At 54.6% G+C, this 14,795-nt stretch overlaps 5 protein-coding genes across 7 annotated transcripts; 2 read left to right on the top strand and 3 right to left on the bottom strand.

Annotated features, from left to right (window-relative positions):
* Positions 1 to 290: 290 nt before the first annotated feature.
* On the bottom strand, positions 291 to 2,619 carry PV07_05831 (O-acetylhomoserine (thiol)-lyase). Of its 3 annotated transcripts, none has more exons than XM_016392751.1 (3): positions 1,063 to 2,619; positions 758 to 1,008; positions 291 to 661 (listed from the first exon to the last, which is right to left on the bottom strand). In XM_016392751.1, the coding sequence occupies exons 1-3, from the start codon at positions 2,181 to 2,183 to the stop codon at positions 648 to 650; spliced, it is 1,386 nt and encodes a 461-aa protein (XP_016250270.1). In that variant the 5' UTR covers positions 2,184 to 2,619; the 3' UTR covers positions 291 to 647. The 3 variants fall into 3 exon arrangements, with proteins under 3 accessions (XP_016250270.1, XP_016250269.1, XP_016250268.1); XM_016392750.1 differs by having other exon boundaries at positions 291 to 1,008; positions 1,063 to 2,324; positions 2,407 to 2,619; XM_016392749.1 differs by having other exon boundaries at positions 291 to 1,008.
* A 377-nt stretch (positions 2,620 to 2,996) lies between these two features.
* PV07_05830 (uncharacterized protein) lies at positions 2,997 to 5,051 on the top strand. The gene is made up of 2 exons (XM_016392748.1): positions 2,997 to 3,365; positions 3,422 to 5,051. The coding sequence occupies exons 1-2, from the start codon at positions 3,228 to 3,230 to the stop codon at positions 4,784 to 4,786; spliced, it is 1,503 nt and encodes a 500-aa protein (XP_016250267.1). The 5' UTR covers positions 2,997 to 3,227; the 3' UTR covers positions 4,787 to 5,051.
* Positions 5,029 to 6,300, top strand: PV07_05829 (uncharacterized protein). Its single transcript, XM_016392747.1, has 4 exons — positions 5,029 to 5,357; positions 5,429 to 5,689; positions 5,744 to 6,038; positions 6,087 to 6,300. Exons 2-4 carry the CDS (start codon positions 5,611 to 5,613, stop codon positions 6,214 to 6,216), a joined length of 504 nt encoding a protein of 167 aa, XP_016250266.1. The 5' UTR covers positions 5,029 to 5,357; positions 5,429 to 5,610; the 3' UTR covers positions 6,217 to 6,300.
* Positions 6,301 to 6,635: 335 nt separating this feature from the next.
* PV07_05828 (uncharacterized protein) lies at positions 6,636 to 7,781 on the bottom strand (the record flags this gene model as incomplete). The annotated part of the gene is made up of 3 exons (XM_016392746.1): positions 6,636 to 7,440; positions 7,490 to 7,611; positions 7,665 to 7,781. The coding sequence occupies 3 exons, from the start codon at positions 7,779 to 7,781 to the stop codon at positions 6,636 to 6,638; spliced, it is 1,044 nt and encodes a 347-aa protein (XP_016250265.1).
* A 1,311-nt stretch (positions 7,782 to 9,092) lies between these two features.
* On the bottom strand, positions 9,093 to 14,398 carry PV07_05827 (uncharacterized protein). The gene is made up of 5 exons (XM_016392745.1): positions 14,122 to 14,398; positions 13,908 to 14,059; positions 13,735 to 13,858; positions 9,821 to 13,686; positions 9,093 to 9,698 (listed from the first exon to the last, which is right to left on the bottom strand). The coding sequence occupies exons 1-5, from the start codon at positions 14,150 to 14,152 to the stop codon at positions 9,669 to 9,671; spliced, it is 4,203 nt and encodes a 1,400-aa protein (XP_016250264.1). The 5' UTR covers positions 14,153 to 14,398; the 3' UTR covers positions 9,093 to 9,668.
* Between the last annotated feature and the right edge of the window lie 397 nt (positions 14,399 to 14,795).

The following is a 14,795-nucleotide window of genomic DNA, read 5'->3' as shown; positions in this document are numbered from 1 at the left end:
GCGAAACCGGGGGGGCGCGGCGAGAAAATCATCGTTCATCATCATCATATGCCACGCCACCCACGCGACTTGGTCCATTACTACTACTGCTAAATTACCACAAGGAGCCTACGACTGCTACACTCATGCCTCGGCATCCCCGAATTAGCCAGACATTTGCCAGGGGCTCCAGTGGGCAGCTCCCGAGCAAGTGGACCAGGCCAACGGACATGTAACCAAGATGGTCAGTAGTAGGGCGAGTTGCTGGTCAGACCTTTTGGTGGCAGAGACTCGGCGAGCCATGGAAATGCACATTATGACCGAGAGCTGGAGCTGGCGAGCTGGCAACTTGAATTGCCGAATAATGCAAAACTGTCGAAGCATGTGAAATTTCTTCTCTGTTGGCTATCAAACCCGCCATCAGTGTCCTGCCAACCACCGATTGGCTGCCCACAGCTTCTCGCGGAATTCCCTTTCCCAGCTCTTGGTCCACAGCCTCACAGAGTCCTCGGGAGTCTTCAGCTCTCCAGCTTCAGACAACACCCATACGGAGGAGCCTACTTCCCCATTAAAAGCCACAACCGCGGTATCGTCCTTTGTATCCCTCCATGTATAACGAAACGTCGTGTGTCCCATTGCGCTCTCTTCTCGGGTCCAACACCTTCGTTCTAAAGATTCGGCCCTGTATCCAATTTGTCATCAGGATCCCTCTTTCTGTATCGCAACATTCCATGAAACGAAACAAGATCAAAAGGTCAAGAAGATCAGGTAGCCCCACTGAGTGTCGCATCACCACTCGGCTTCGCTCCGGCCGCTGCATTGTCCTTGTTGCCCTCCGCATCCGGTCGCGCGGCTGCGCTGGCGGCAAAGCTCTGCTCAAAGTCGTGAATAATGTCGTCGATATGTTCAATTCCCACACTGATTCTAATCATATCTTCGGTGACGCCTGAGTCTATGCGCTCCTGCTCGGTGAGTTGTTCGTGGGTTGTCGACCACGGATGAATGGCGAGCGTCTTTGCATCTCCGACACTGACCCCCAATTAGCTGAACAGCCTTTGAGACAACTCAAGGGGGAATACTCACTTGGCCAAGTTGGAAATAATCTTGAATCCGTCCACCACCTGCGAACCTGCAGCGGAGCCACCCTTGACACCGACAGACATGACTCCTCCAAACCCGCGGGGGAGATATTTCTTGGCCAGTTGATGGTAGGGATGGCTCTCCAGCCCAGGATACGACACCCACGCCACGTTGGGATGTTTCTCCAGCCATTTGGCCAGCTTCAAAGCGTTCTCCGCAATCCGCTCGCATCGCAAGCTCAGTGTTTCAACACCCAGGATGAACTGCTGGGCGTTGAACGGCGACATGCAGGATCCCAAATCACGCAGGATCTCCACACGCACTCGGATGATGAAAGCCAGCGGGCCAAAGGTATCATAAAACTTCAAGCCATGGTAGCCGGGAGCGGGATCGTTGAATTGAGGGAATCTTTTCGCGTTGGCTGCCCAATCAAACTTGCCTGAATCGACAATGATGCCACCAATGGAGGTGCCATGGCCGCCAATCCACTTGGTGGTACTGTGCACCACGATATGTGCCCCGTGCTTGATCGGCTGACTGAAGTAGCCACCGGCGCCAAAGGTGTTGTCCACCACCAGCGGCACGCCCTTGGCATTGCAGACTTTGGCAATCGCCTCAAAGTCTGGCACGTTGTAACGAGGATTGCCAATGGTCTCGACGTACACGGCCTTGGTCTTGTCATCGATCGCCGCCTCAAAGTCTTCGGGTTTTTCCGAGGTCAAGAACTTGGTCTGGATCCCCAAGCGCGGAAACATGACCTTGAACTGATTGTACGTGCCGCCGTACAGATTGGACGTGGAGACGATGTTGTCCCCAGCATGTGCCAGCGCCGCAATGGTCATGAACTGCGCCGCTTGACCGGACGAAGCGGCAACAGCGGCAATGCCCCCTTCGAGGGCTGCAATTCTTTTCTCCAGGACATCCACGGTAGGGTTCATGATCCGGCTGTAGATATTTCCAAACTCTTTCAGGCCAAAGAGCCTGGCGCCATGGGCACTGTCATTGAAGGTGAACGAGGTAGACTGGTAGATGGGCACAGCGCGAGAATTGGTGGCAGGATCTGGCGAGTGGCCAGCGTGGACCTGAAGGGTCTCGAACTTTTGAACCCAGTCGTCGGAAGGCATCGTGAAGGTGGTTGGGTTTGCTTGAAGAGAGCAAGGCTCGAAAGGCTCGGTCAAAGAGGGAAATGGGGTGGACGTGAGGACGGCAGTAGCTGGTCAGCCACCAGGTAAGGGAAGTTTGGACTGCAGAATTGCTCTGGACTGCTGGAGCGAGGTTATATGGACTGGACAGAGGGGTGGTGGAGGGGAGAGAAAAACAGGGTGGAAAGAAGAAGCAGTCAAGTACCTATAGTGGTCTCGGGTCAATGGCCACAGAGAGCTCTCCACCTATCCAGACAGCCAGAAAGAACTCGAATGAGGTAACCGTGGGAGAAAAAGCTTCTGAAGATCGCGTGCAAAGAGAGAAAAGTCTTGGAGGGGCCGTCCCTCGCAAGTCTCACTGCTCACCTTTTCACCACCTTGAGCTGCCTCGAGGCCGTTTCCCCGCATTCGAGAGACTCAATTGGACGCGGTGCTAAAGAATTGCGTGATCGGACCAGCAACCCACGTCAGTTTTCACTTCAAGCCAAAGGGCACCCTTGCGGTTCGGCGACTAGAAACTCAACGAGCCCAGAATAGACACGAAGACAACAACTAGCCCATCGTGCTCGTATCTTTAGCTGTGACTCAGTTGTCTGCATCAACACGGGGTGTAACCTGCGAACCGCGAGCAGCCTTGTCCCGACTCGGCGTAGGCGACCTTCCGGTGAGCTGACAAGGTCTGGTACCTGGCATGCAATCCACGTCCCTGGGTATATGGACAACAGATGCAGCGGAAATGCAATTACTCCAAGCAGGAATGGGTTTCTGCCTGCAGCCCCAGAGGGACGATGCTGAAATCCGAGGCTGAGGACTTGCGCCCAATTACTTCGGATCCGGGGCGGAGAAGGACGCGAAGTTATCTAAGCGACGCACCACAGAAAAAGAAAATTAAGAAGCAACCGAGTTCTAAGATCCATGACGATGTCTCATCGACCTCGTGAACCCTGTGGCTGTCTGGCCCCAAGAGCCCGTTGAAGTCTGCAACTACAAGGGTAGAAACAGTCAAAGCAACCACTACCGCACTCCATGGCTCGGGGGCTGAACAGCAATGCCCATGACCTGCTAAATCGAATAATTCCCTTGCGCGGAAGCAGGCCAGCCTTTCTCGAATTCCGCTCGTCCAAGATCTTTATTGTTTTCGCCGTGTGCTGGTCGGTCTTCACTGTAGGTACCTACCGGTCGGGCATTCATAGCGGTACAGCTGCTCACCAGGGGAACAGGATGTCTTCCTCTACGGGGTGGTCGTTCCCGTCATTCCCTTTGCGCTCCAAACTCGAGTCCACGTGGCCCATGCGGATACACAGCATTGGGTTTCTGTCCTGCTCGCCGTATATGCAGCTGCGTTGCTATTCTTCGCCCCTCTTTGGGGCATCATGGCCGACCGGACTAGCTCTCGCCGTGGACCGTTTCTTGCAGGACTTGTCCTGCTCACCGGATCAACTTTGATGCTATGCCTGGGCAAGACCATCCCCGTGCTGGTGGTGGGGAGGTTGCTGCAAGGAGTGTCGGCTGCTGTGGTTTGGGTGGTCGCCTTAGCCCTCCTCGCAGATACGGTGAGTGAGCAGGAATCAGGCCAGGCCATTGGCTATGTCAGTCTTTCGACTTCGTTAGGGGTCTTGGTTGCGCCACTGATTGGCGGTGTGGTATACGAGCGTTCGGGATACTACGCTGTGTTTGGGGTCACCTTTGCCGTGATCGGGTTTGACATCTTGTTGCGGCTGGCCTTGATTGAGAAGAAAATCGCAGCCAGGTGGCTTGAACCAGACACTGCTTCAAATCAGCCAACATCAAGTGGCCCCACTCAGCGAGACACAGAACTTGATGATCGGAATGCATCGAGCGCTGTGGTCGAGAAAAATGCGAATACGGCAGTCGCCGAGCCTTGCACCACGCGCCCTGCTCGAAAACTACCGTCTATGCTGATTCTGCTCAAGTCGCGACGTATTCTGGTTGCATTTTGGGGCAATCTTGTGGGGGCCATGACCCTTACTGCCATCGATACGACTCTTCCCTTGTATGTAAACCAAATTTTTGGCTGGAATTCTCTGGGGGCCGGATTGGCTTTCCTGGCTTTGATTGTGCCGGGGTTTGCAGGGCCGTGGATAGGCCATCTGACCGACAAGTACGGTCCCCGCTGGATTGCGGCATCTGGGTTGCTGCTGTCAGTGCCTTTTTGGGTGTTGCTTCGGCTAGTTGACCATGACACGGTCGGCCAAGCAGTGTTGCTGTGCGCCCTGCTGGTGCTCTTGGGAGCTGCTACCGCGCTTCTCCTGACCTCCCTGATGGCAGAATTCAGTAAAGTGTGCGATGCAAAGGTGCGGCAGGAGCCTGATGTCTTTGCTGGGAAGTCTGCTTATGCCCAGAGTTACGGGATCTTCAATGTGTCGTGGGCAGGAGGGAGTCTGCTTGGACCACTGGTGTCCGGGGCCATCAAAAGCGCTGCAGGCTGGAAGACCATGACGTGGACAATGGCACTCTGGTGCGCGGTAGGGATTCTGCCCACGGTTTTGTACTCGGGAGGCATGATCTCGAGGGGGAAACGACGCGGCAACAACGGCGAAGTTGTGGGTGACGGAAGTGCCTAGACACGCGTAACGTGGACAGTGATATCAGCGTGAAGTAGGCGAGACAGGAAGGATCATGACCTCGGTGGCATCTGCTTGAGGGGTGTGGTGTTGGGCAGCTGTTCAAGGTAGTGGTGATAAATGTCGTGGTGTCTGGTGTCTGGCGTCGAATCAACCACCGTGACGCGGTTGGATCTGAAACGCGGCCCATGCGCATCGCGACTGTCGCAGCCTCGGCTCCATCAACTGCATCATCGCCAGCTTTTCTCGTCCAGCGTCGTCGTCGTCTGTTTCATCTTCTTTGTTCTTCTCTGACTTCCCTCATAATGTCAAACACGATCTTCGTGCTCCCCGTCACGGCCGACCAAAGGCCGTCCATGCAAGTCATCCTCTTTGATGACATCTCAAACAGTCAATCTTGATGTCCGCCCAAAGCGTTTCCGACGCGCATGTGGGACAAACGCTGAGGATGCTGTCCAGAAATTGCCGATTGCTTTATGAACACCTGTCTTGCCTTTTCTTCTCTCTCCTCCCTTCGTTGCAGAGGTAAAAGTTCAGACCATCTTCTTCTATTTCCACGCCCGCGCCGGTTGTGAGTGTGTTCATTGTATTAGTACTGGCAGTTGCAATCTTGTCGGCGGGTCACTAAGTTCACCTTGGAAGGCGTCAATGTTTTGATCAATTTAAATTTATTTCTCTTCTCTGCAGAAACGCCGCTTGAAGTCTATCGCAGTCATCATATCATCCTCCAGCCGTATCTGCATCCCTCGGATCCAGGATTCTCACCCTTGCCATCAGACCTTGCCGACATCGCCACCCGCAACAGCAACCACAATCCATCCAAGATGTTTCTCAGCCCGGTCCTTATCGTCCGCATCGTTCAAGGAGTGTTGGCTTTCATCGCCATGGCGCTCGGAGCAACAGGTGGGTTTTCAGCCTCTTGTACGAAGGCGGCTCTGAGCTGACACCACGATTCAGTGGCTAACGTCTTGAACACCCACCATCCTTCCCTCGATGTCCCAGCGGGTGTTGTTTTCTTCATCTTCATTGCCGTCTTCACCTTGCTGGTCACGGTCCCCTACACAATCTTGACGCCGCGTTACTTCCCAGTCCTGGCTCATCCTTTTGCAATGCTCGCCGCCGAAACCACCACATCGATCTTCTGGCTTGCCGGGTTCGCTGCCATGGCAGATCGCTTGCGAAGATCAAATATCTGCCGAGTTGGCGCGTGTTCGTCCGCCACAGGCAGCGTCGTGGTCGGGGTCTTCGAGTTGTAAGTACTGGTGATCCATGCTTCGAGCCTTTTCTGACCAAATCAAAGCGTCCTCTTTGGGATCACGGCCTTCTTCGCCTTTTCTCATATCTTTCTGGGTGGCAGGTTCAGTGGGAATAAGCCTCAAAACAAGCAGGGGCAAGCGCAGCGCTCTTGGCCGGGGGCCGAGCTGGTGTAAGGCTGAAAAATTGGACGATATGTAGATAGCACAGCCATCAGTCGCATACAGAAAAGAGACGAACAATGTTACTGCGACCTTGACCGCATTGTGCCGCGGGCACCTGCCCTCCATCATTCCCTTGCTGGATCCATGTTGGCAAGGGCGGTTGGCCACACCTGGATTCTTTGTATTTCACTTCCCCAAAGTCGGCGTGCGCTCGCCTTCTTCGGGCTCCTCATCTCCCGTTGTCTTCAGCGCGCTCTTCTTTACTGCTGGGCTAACAACAGTTGTCGATAGCATGAAAACGCCATGCCGCTGCGCATCCGAGTGTATGTTGTGCCTGCAGGGCGTCCGCTGGTCTCATCCACGTTCCTCTGCTTCTTGTCTCCAGGCTACCCCCCGCCCGCTTTTGAGACTTTTGAGGACGCAACCGACGCTCAAAAAGGTTCTTCGGACGATGAAGTTTCCGAGTTCTGTACACCCTCGATTAACAGGCGTGGTGGCAGCGCAAGCTGAGATGCTCCTCTCCTCTGACGGCGCTTTCTGAACGATGCTGCACGCCAGCAGACCTCCCATTCATCCGCGAGCCGATCCTGCCATAGGAACTTCCTCATCACTTCCTCCGTGTCCTCCCACGATGTCGCCTCTGGCAATCTGTCGACCAGGTTGTCAAGAACGACATGCCGTTCAGGAGATGCATCAATCTGGGTGTCCCAAGCACTGGCTGTCACTATCGAGCACCAATAAAGGCAGCGTTGGAGCCAAGGGCTTCGGGGGGTCTCAGTACGTGCGTTGAATGTTTCTAGGAGCGGTCGAAGCGGTCGCGCGAGCGGGATGTGGAACGACATCTCGTTGTAGAGATGTAAACAGAACGCCAGCAATGCGCGGGATATTTGCACTTCGATTGGAGTCAACTGGAGGGCAGAGAGGCACTGGAGATCATAAATCGCCCGCTGCATTGTCATGTCAGGCTTCGGTTGGGCCGCCCTCCCATGCTCAGAGGACGCAAGCCAGTTGATGAGTTCCGTCAGCTTCACCAAAAAGCTGATCACTTCGACCGCAATGCTGCGACTCAACGCAACTTCTGCAAAGCCCTCCGGCAACTTGGCAATGACCGTGCAAAGATCAGGCAGAAAGGGGTGGCCGGGATACGTCAATGTGCTGATCCTGTGGCCTTTCTCATTGATCCGGTTTGCATAGCTCGGCTGATTCGCTTGCAGGAAGGAGGCCAGGACTCCAAACCTATGTTCCGCTGAGTCTGAGTTATATCCTTGGAAGATATGCCACTTACGCTAGGACTCTACCTCGTACGAAGCTTTTGATCCCGGTATCATCTTGGGGTTTGGTGGATGCCAACATGTTCTCCAGGGCACGGAGATGAACTTCAAAGGAATCCAGGTCGTTGATCATATACTAGACTCTCATCAGACTGGAGGAAGTTTGATGCACGGCCCATCAAGCCTTACGTTCATTGTAAGAAGAGTGGACATTGTCAGCAACACGAGGTCCGGATTGGGCCGCTCAGGAGCCATGAGACTGTCTCTCAACTCTCTCAGCGCGACTCCTCTATGTCGGAGCAACATCTTATCGGCGAATGGTTCTGATCCCCTCCTCAAAACCCAGGCGGCTCTTGTCATGGCAATGGTTGCCTCAAACAGCATTGAGTTCTGGAATGCCAATGGTAGCACTAGTACGAGCAGTGCATTCCGTCCACTTTGGACACTGAAAGCCTGTGCTTGCTGAGGCGCCCATACTCGGATATCTGAACATGATGTGTGAGCGCATTCTCAGTGGTTCGAGTACGGCGGAACTCACAGTAGTCCGCCATGAATTGTACGCCCCTGGAAGCCCGCGCGACCGGGAATCGAACAAAAGGATCGATCCTGTATCCACCCTCGACTGCAAGTAACGGAGAGGGACAACGGCTATTCTCCGAATCGTCATCAGTGTCAGGGATTCGATTGGAGTTGCTGCGCGAGAGATGGAGGGAGCGTCCAGCTGCTCCTCGCCGGCCGCCCATGACTCTGAGATGAGCGGGACTGACAGAGGCGCACCTCCTTTCAAGGTCATCGGCAAAGCGCAGATGAAGACGTCAGAAAATCAAGGGCCATGGCAAGGGATCTATTGATGGCGGCTGACTGGAAGATCGAGCAGCTCGTGGGAGATGGAGTCGCCGTGGATCTTGACGTCGCTCCTGAGGAAGCCGTGGCGCCTGGCCTCGCTTGTGCGGACGCCTCATAATTTGACAGCGTTAGCGACCACATGGCTCCCGCCGATTCGGATCTCGCAACGGGTCGAAGTCAAAGCCTGTGGGCTTGAACACTCTATCGAGAAACTCTAGCCTTGGATCGCTCAATGGTCCCACCACCTCAACCCATCGCGAACTGCAGGCTTTGTAAGCGCCGCGCCGCAGAGCTTCCTTATTGGCAAGATGTTGAGTGGGAGGGAACCTCCGTTGACGAATTGAAGGGGTCGTCTAAAGGGGGATGGAGTTGCGAAGTCTTCATTTGCCAGAAAGAGTCGAGTCAGTCTTTGGCCGTCCTACCGAGCTCCGAGGTTCGCCTCGATACCAGGGCTCGTCCAACTTGTCCACAGACATTCTCCGATCGTCAGAAGCGCCGAGTCTGCGGTCTGTCTGCTAACAGACTTTGGCAAGAGGTATACTCCCAACTGGGAAAGCGAGATCAAGCACAAGATTGGATGAGAGTCGATCGACTTACAATGTTGAGTAATCTATTCATGACCCCCTCTGAGGGGAGGCCTGGAAGCGAGAGCTGGAAGGGACAGACAACACTGTTAGCTTGTGAATCGGACACGGCAACCCGACCTTCCGAATCGGAAGCAAGGTCAACTCTCTCTCACACAAGGTATAGAACTTATGTGAAGGATCGAAGCGAGATCTAGGGTTTGTTTATATTTTGGGGCTTTTATTTTCAATTCAATCTGATCTGGCATACAAATCACATGCTCTTGCACACTCTCTCTTTCTCTGTCTGTGCACGCTTGCATAGCAACTATATCTCGTCGGGGTGTGTGGTTGATTGATTGATGGATTGATTAGGCAAGAAAAGTCTTCGCTTCAAGGTCTTCTGCAAAGCAAAAAAGGTGTCCACAAAAAGAAAACCAATATAAAGAGAGGGAGAAAGAGAGAGACTGAAAGGATCGGGCCCGAAAGACGGGGGGCCACATCACCGTGTAGTCGAGGCTGTACAGTTTTGGTTGTTTTTTGTTCCCTCGCAAGGCGCAGCATACACATCCTCTGCTGACGGCAAGGAGTCTGTCCTCCTGTCTCTTTGCCCCTCTCACCCATACCCCTGTTTCACTATAACTCGTTGGCGCACCATGGCGCACAATAGAGGCTGAGTTGGAAGGAGGACAGAGAACGTAGTTCTCCGAGGACCCTTTCCAGATCCATTTTCCGCCCCAGCGTCACGCCTCTAGGGACGTGCAGGGTATGTATGGTCTAGGCCTTAAGAGCGGAAAGTCAAGAAATCCGCAGCCTGCAGTGTGCAAATCAAAGGATGGTCAGCACATGATTCAGAATGATCGCTCAATGTCAAGGGGATGAAAACTTTGTGCAGCAAATACTTGGTCGGCTGGACACAAAGTGCGCGAAACTCACCTTGTCAATGTTATAATCGTACTTCTCCAGTGCTGCAAGGCTTTCCTCGCGTGACCATCCCATCGCAGTCAATCTCTTGAGGATTGGATCGTCGTGTTCCGTACCCGTACTCAGTGCTCGACCAATCTGGGGCCGTTCAGCCTTTGACCGGGGTGGCGGTGATGCCGGTGCTGGTACGTTTATCACGGGGGTCGGGGAAGAAACACCCGATTGTCCTTGCGGTGGTGAAGGTGTGGAAATTTCAGCGGCCTGTGTCTGACTTTGCGGAAAATCAGCTGATGGTTGTGACGAAGCGTTGTCATTTGCGTTTGTGTTCAGTGGCGCGAAGAGAGCGTCCCAGTCGTGCGAGACAGGAGAAGTCGTCGGTTGAGCTTGCTGGGGAGGTCCAGATGTCGTCACTGCGGAATAGAAATCTTCATTTCCAGTCTTTGGGGCCCCGTTTGTGACTGGGCCTGAAGGGAATTGCGCTCGTGACGGTTGTGGAGGCGAATCGAAAGTTGGGTCAAACTCTGGTGCAGCGATCTTCGGGGGACTGAACACAGCGTCCTCCTCGTCATCCTCTTCGTCGTCATCATCTTCCACTGGGGCAGCCCCCACGCCTGAAAACGCAGAGTCAAAGTCAAACGGTGCTCCTGCTGTAGGTGGTGGTGCCGTGGGATTGCTATCCGACGGACTTCTTGGTTGAGCTTCAGGGCCGTACGCTGGCGGGACACCACCGGGGGGAGGTGCAGGATGACTGGAGCCACCAGCCGTTGGAGGCGGTGAAGTAGGGTCTTCACGCTCTGGTAGTAAGCCTTTGTACTCTCGGGGAAATTGGGTTGGGTTCTCTGCGGGTACCGCATCGCCATAACTGGGCGGTGACTGTTGAGATTCCACCCCTGGTAGAGAGCTAGCATTGGACAAGGAGCCGGCCATGGCAGGGCGTGGCGCCAGTGTGCTGCTCGGCTCAGGTGCGACCTCGGGCTGCTTGCCAGTTCTCACATCAGTCGGGCTGTTCCGAGGTGGAGATCTGGTGTTGAAGTCGTCGTCGAATTTCATGGGTGTCTCATCGTCGCTGTATTCGCTGCTATCATCATCGTCACCCGCAAGCTCCTGAATGGCGGGAAATTCGTCGTTCGGTCCGCTTTTCGGCTTATCCATCTCAGCGAAAGCAGAGTCAAAGTCGGCAGCCTTTTGGGATGCTGAACGTTGATGTGCTGGTCCTCCAAAGAAATCGTCAAAATTCTGCTCAGGGGCCTTGGAAGGCGGCGAGGTTTGTGCACTGGTCGGCTTGTCACCGTTGGTTGTAGCGGCAGCGGCGCCTACCCCAGCGGCCACCGCTGCTGCGCCGGCTCCTGCAGCAATCACTGTTGGATCGACACCCGGAGTGTCTGACCGTGAACCTGGAAATGCCCCGGGAATGTCTTTCGCTTGGTCGGCTGAAGCCTTGCCAAAGGTTTCGTCCACTGTGGCTTCTCCAGTGGAAGGCTGAGGCAGGGTTCTACGAACAGATTCCTGTTCTTCGTCAGGTGCTGCGGCGGTGAAAGGATCTTCGGTTGAATCCTTGTGCTCCGTAGGGCTGGCGGAAGACGCAGGAGTCAATGCTTGAGGGGTTTCGTTGGGACTTAACCTGCTGGCCGGTCCTGCAACCTTGATGGAAGAGCTGATGGAATCTTCTCTCTCGAGCGGTCTGCGGAAAGGAAGTGCCGCCGAGCTAATCTGTCGGGACTGGGGTGGAGCTGGAGGTTCAACAGCGTCTCTTGGTGTGGATGAAGCTGCCGGGGAGTCAAGCTGAGGAATGTTTTGGTGCCCGGCTGGAGTTGATGGCTGGCCCGAGAAAGAGGTTGCGGGAGCGGGAGCTACAGCCGCAAATGACGGCCCGAATATGCTGTCGAAAGCACTTTGACTGTCCTTTGGCTCAGCTCCGCCGGCCGCAGGCGGGAAGGCTGTGTCTGTTGTCCGCCTGAAGAATGGATTGGAGCTTGTAGATGGCGCAGGGCTTGCGACAGGAGGGCTTTTGACAGTGGGCACTGGGATATTTCGCGCTTCTTCCAATTCCTTCTTGGAGGCCTCCACTTGTCGAGCCGACTCCTCAGCTTCTCGTTGGGCGTCCTCAACTTCCTTTTGGGCAGCAGCAATCTCGGCCTTTATTCTATCCCGCTCGGCCTCGTTAGTAGCTAACTGCTTCTTGTTGATGGCGACCAAACCTTTCTGTTGTCTGGCATCGGACTTGACCTTCTCGAGCTGCGGTTTGAGCTGGTCAATCTCCTGGTTCAATTGTCGAATCCGATCCTTTAGTGAAGCATTTTCGCGTTGATCGGATTCTAGGGCAGCACGAAGTTGCTGGTGCTGGGTTGCAAGATCTTGATGGGTCCCGTCAATCATGGCCATTTCCTGCTGCAGCCGCTTCGTATCATTCTTGGAAGCCGTCAGTTGTTCTTTGAGCACCTTGACTTCCTGAACTTCCTTCTCGTACAGAGACCTGAGCTGAGCTAGTCTCCCCTCAAAGGCTTTCTTCTGCGCCGATGCGCCGGATAGCTCTTGCTCAGTTTGCCTTCGATCTGTTTGGAGCTCTGTCATTTGCTTGGACAAGCTGCTGACTTGATTGGATAGATTCCCCAATTCGCTGGTCTCATTAGTGAGTTTCGAACTGATCTCTGGATCTGCATCCCCGAGAAGGTCATCGGGTTGCGCTTTCGGTTGGGGCGCGGGCGCAGGCGATCCAGTTGATTGAGGAATGATGCTTTGGCCAAACGAGCTGGTCGGCACAAATGGTTTAAAGGTTGTGGCCGTCGTTTGCGGTGTCAAAACACCCGGAGGATTGGCGAACGGCCCGGCATCAGTGCCGCCGGTTGACTGCGGTGCTTGAACGGGAGCGACCGCAGGAACTGTAGGAGCAGGGCCGAACGCGTCGAGACCAAACAAGTCGTCAGCAGCAGAACGTGGCTTTGTCGGCGCAGCGTTTTCAAATGCTGGAGCAGTTGGCTGAGGCGGAGGAATCTGTAGCTTCCGCATGCTGGGAGGAATGAGAGCTGGGGGAAGAGTGGAAGGCAGAATACCTCGTCCGTCTTTCGTTCCTCGTTGTTGTCGGATCAAGTACATGGCCACTGCAAACTCGTCCCTATTCAATTGACCCTCGGAGTTGATGTCCGCCAGATCCCAAATTTGAGCCAGAATCTCTTCCGGTAGCCTGGCATTCCCAAAGAATTCGACTGCCTGCTCCCCTGTGATGAAGCCTCTTCCTTGGCGATCGACAGTCGCGAATATACTATCGAATCGAGCCTTATCGGCTGGAGTTATGGCCCACGGCTCACCCGTCGACTGCGCCGACAACGACAGAGGCGTGCTTACTTGCGGCTGCCTCGTGATGGGGCTTTGTGGACGGACACTATAGTTGACGCCGGGAATAGCACCTGAGCCCGGACGCGACCCGCTACTTACCCGCGCAGCCGGACGGCGGGTAGCAGCCTCGTAAAGGCCAGGAGGAAGTGTACTGGGAACGCCGCGCATCTGGCCTGACCTGTAGGAAGCCAGAAGATGCATGGCGATGACAAACTCCGTGACATCCAGGGAGCCACGACCTTGCATGTCAGAAAGACCCCATATGCGCCCAAGCACTTCGTTGGGCAACCTCGCTTTTTCAAATATTTGTTTGGCTAGTAAACCGGAGAGTAATCCGTTCTCCGCGCCTGATTTCTCAAACATGGTCGAATATTCTGCGACCTTTTCTGGTGTCAAGGCTGGCACACGGATCGGAGGGGCCGCTGGAGTCGGGCTGGCAGGAGGTCCAGTTGATTGCTGGACGATAGGTTGGGAGGGCTGAGGGACCGGAGGGGGTTGAGCCGGTTGCTCGGATAGAGGAGTATCGAATCGAGGGAGAGGCGCGGCTGCGATTGTTAGCTGAGTGAGCTCCAGAAGTTCTCGGCGAGGCGTACTCTGAGTTGCAATTTGGGCCGAAGGTGAACGGCCACTTTGCGCATGGCCAATGAGTCGCAGCACGACACCAAATCCTGCAGGCGTGAGGAACCCTCGATTTTCAGTATCGGCAATCTGCCATATCTGTGAAACCGTCAACAGGAGCGCAGAGAAACCCCTCTCTTTTTCAGACCTGTCCTAACACATCCGGTGGCAGCTTTGTCCGCTCAAAGAATTTGACGGCCACATCTCCAGAGACAGCCCCGAACCCATCGGGGTCAGCTTCTTTGAGGAGCTGGCCGTAAACTCGCCTCTCTTCCGCTGTTAAGTTGAGATTCGGATGCCCTGGAATTGAGCGTGTCAGCTCCCTAGCTAGACAAACACCGGCTTGAGCAGGAGTGGCGAACCTGAAGCAGCTGATCCAATGGTCTCCGCCATGACCGGGGGTGATGAGCTTGTTGTGCGATCGGGGTACTTCTAGATGACGCTCATTGACGGCATGGAGAGGTCAAGGTAGCTTGCAGAGAGGAACAAAGATGACGCGCGCAAACAACGCTGAACTGAGCGAGACAGAAAGATGACTTTTATCTCGCGGGAACACAAGGATAGGCGACAACGGTTTCTAAGGAAATGGCTGGAGGTCATCCGGGACGGAGAGAGAAATGGAGATGAAATGGAGATGAGTTGATGGGCTTTGATGGGGGTGGCAGTGGATCGCAATGACGAACGAGGAGCCCGGCGGTTGCCAAGCCTGGAGCTCCAAGCTGGAGGCGCCAGTAAGTGTGGACTGGCACGGTACCAGCCCATACCTAATGATACGACATACGCAGGGGCACCAACTATAAGCACAGTCTATCTTCCTAGGCTAGATTAATGGCACCGCATGGGCAACCTGAACTCAACAACTCAACGCTCGAGGTGAGCAGGGTTCCTGTCTCGGCCGTGACAATGTTCGCCATGACCTTCTTGTGCTTGGAGGATGGAGGATGGAGGATGGAGGATGGAACTCGGACTGTCTACTGTTGCATCTGGGATTGGCTACAGACTACCCAGATACACGAGAGGTGGTATTTATCTCCCA

This window comes from Cladophialophora immunda (assembly GCF_000835495.1).
Source record: "Cladophialophora immunda strain CBS 83496 unplaced genomic scaffold supercont1.3, whole genome shotgun sequence".
Classification (NCBI taxonomy): domain Eukaryota; kingdom Fungi; phylum Ascomycota; class Eurotiomycetes; order Chaetothyriales; family Herpotrichiellaceae; genus Cladophialophora; species Cladophialophora immunda.
This window is presented reverse-complemented; position numbering and strand designations above follow the sequence as displayed.

Bases quoted from the DNA above. Each gene is read 5' to 3' on its own strand.
- PV07_05831 (XM_016392749.1), bottom strand. From the start codon at position 2,183: ATGCCTTCCGACGACTGGGTTCAAAAGTTCGAGACCCTTCAGGTCCAC. The intron at 1,009-1,062 runs GTGAGTATTCCC...ATTGGGGGTCAG, and splicing joins ATTATTTCCAACTTGGCCAA to TGTCGGAGATGCAAAGACGC.
- PV07_05830 (XM_016392748.1), top strand. From the start codon at position 3,228: ATGGCTCGGGGGCTGAACAGCAATGCCCATGACCTGCTAAATCGAATA. The intron at 3,366-3,421 runs GTAGGTACCTAC...CCAGGGGAACAG, and splicing joins TGTGCTGGTCGGTCTTCACT to GATGTCTTCCTCTACGGGGT.
- PV07_05829 (XM_016392747.1), top strand. From the start codon at position 5,611: ATGTTTCTCAGCCCGGTCCTTATCGTCCGCATCGTTCAAGGAGTGTTG. The intron at 5,690-5,743 runs GTGGGTTTTCAG...ACCACGATTCAG, and splicing joins CATGGCGCTCGGAGCAACAG to TGGCTAACGTCTTGAACACC. The intron at 6,039-6,086 runs GTAAGTACTGGT...ACCAAATCAAAG, and splicing joins GTGGTCGGGGTCTTCGAGTT to CGTCCTCTTTGGGATCACGG.
- PV07_05827 (XM_016392745.1), bottom strand. From the start codon at position 14,152: ATGGCGGAGACCATTGGATCAGCTGCTTCAG. The intron at 13,687-13,734 runs GTACGCCTCGCC...TAACAATCGCAG, and splicing joins GGCCCAAATTGCAACTCAGA to CCGCGCCTCTCCCTCGATTC. The intron at 9,699-9,820 runs GTGAGTTTCGCG...TGCACACTGCAG, and splicing joins ACGATTATAACATTGACAAG to GCTGCGGATTTCTTGACTTT.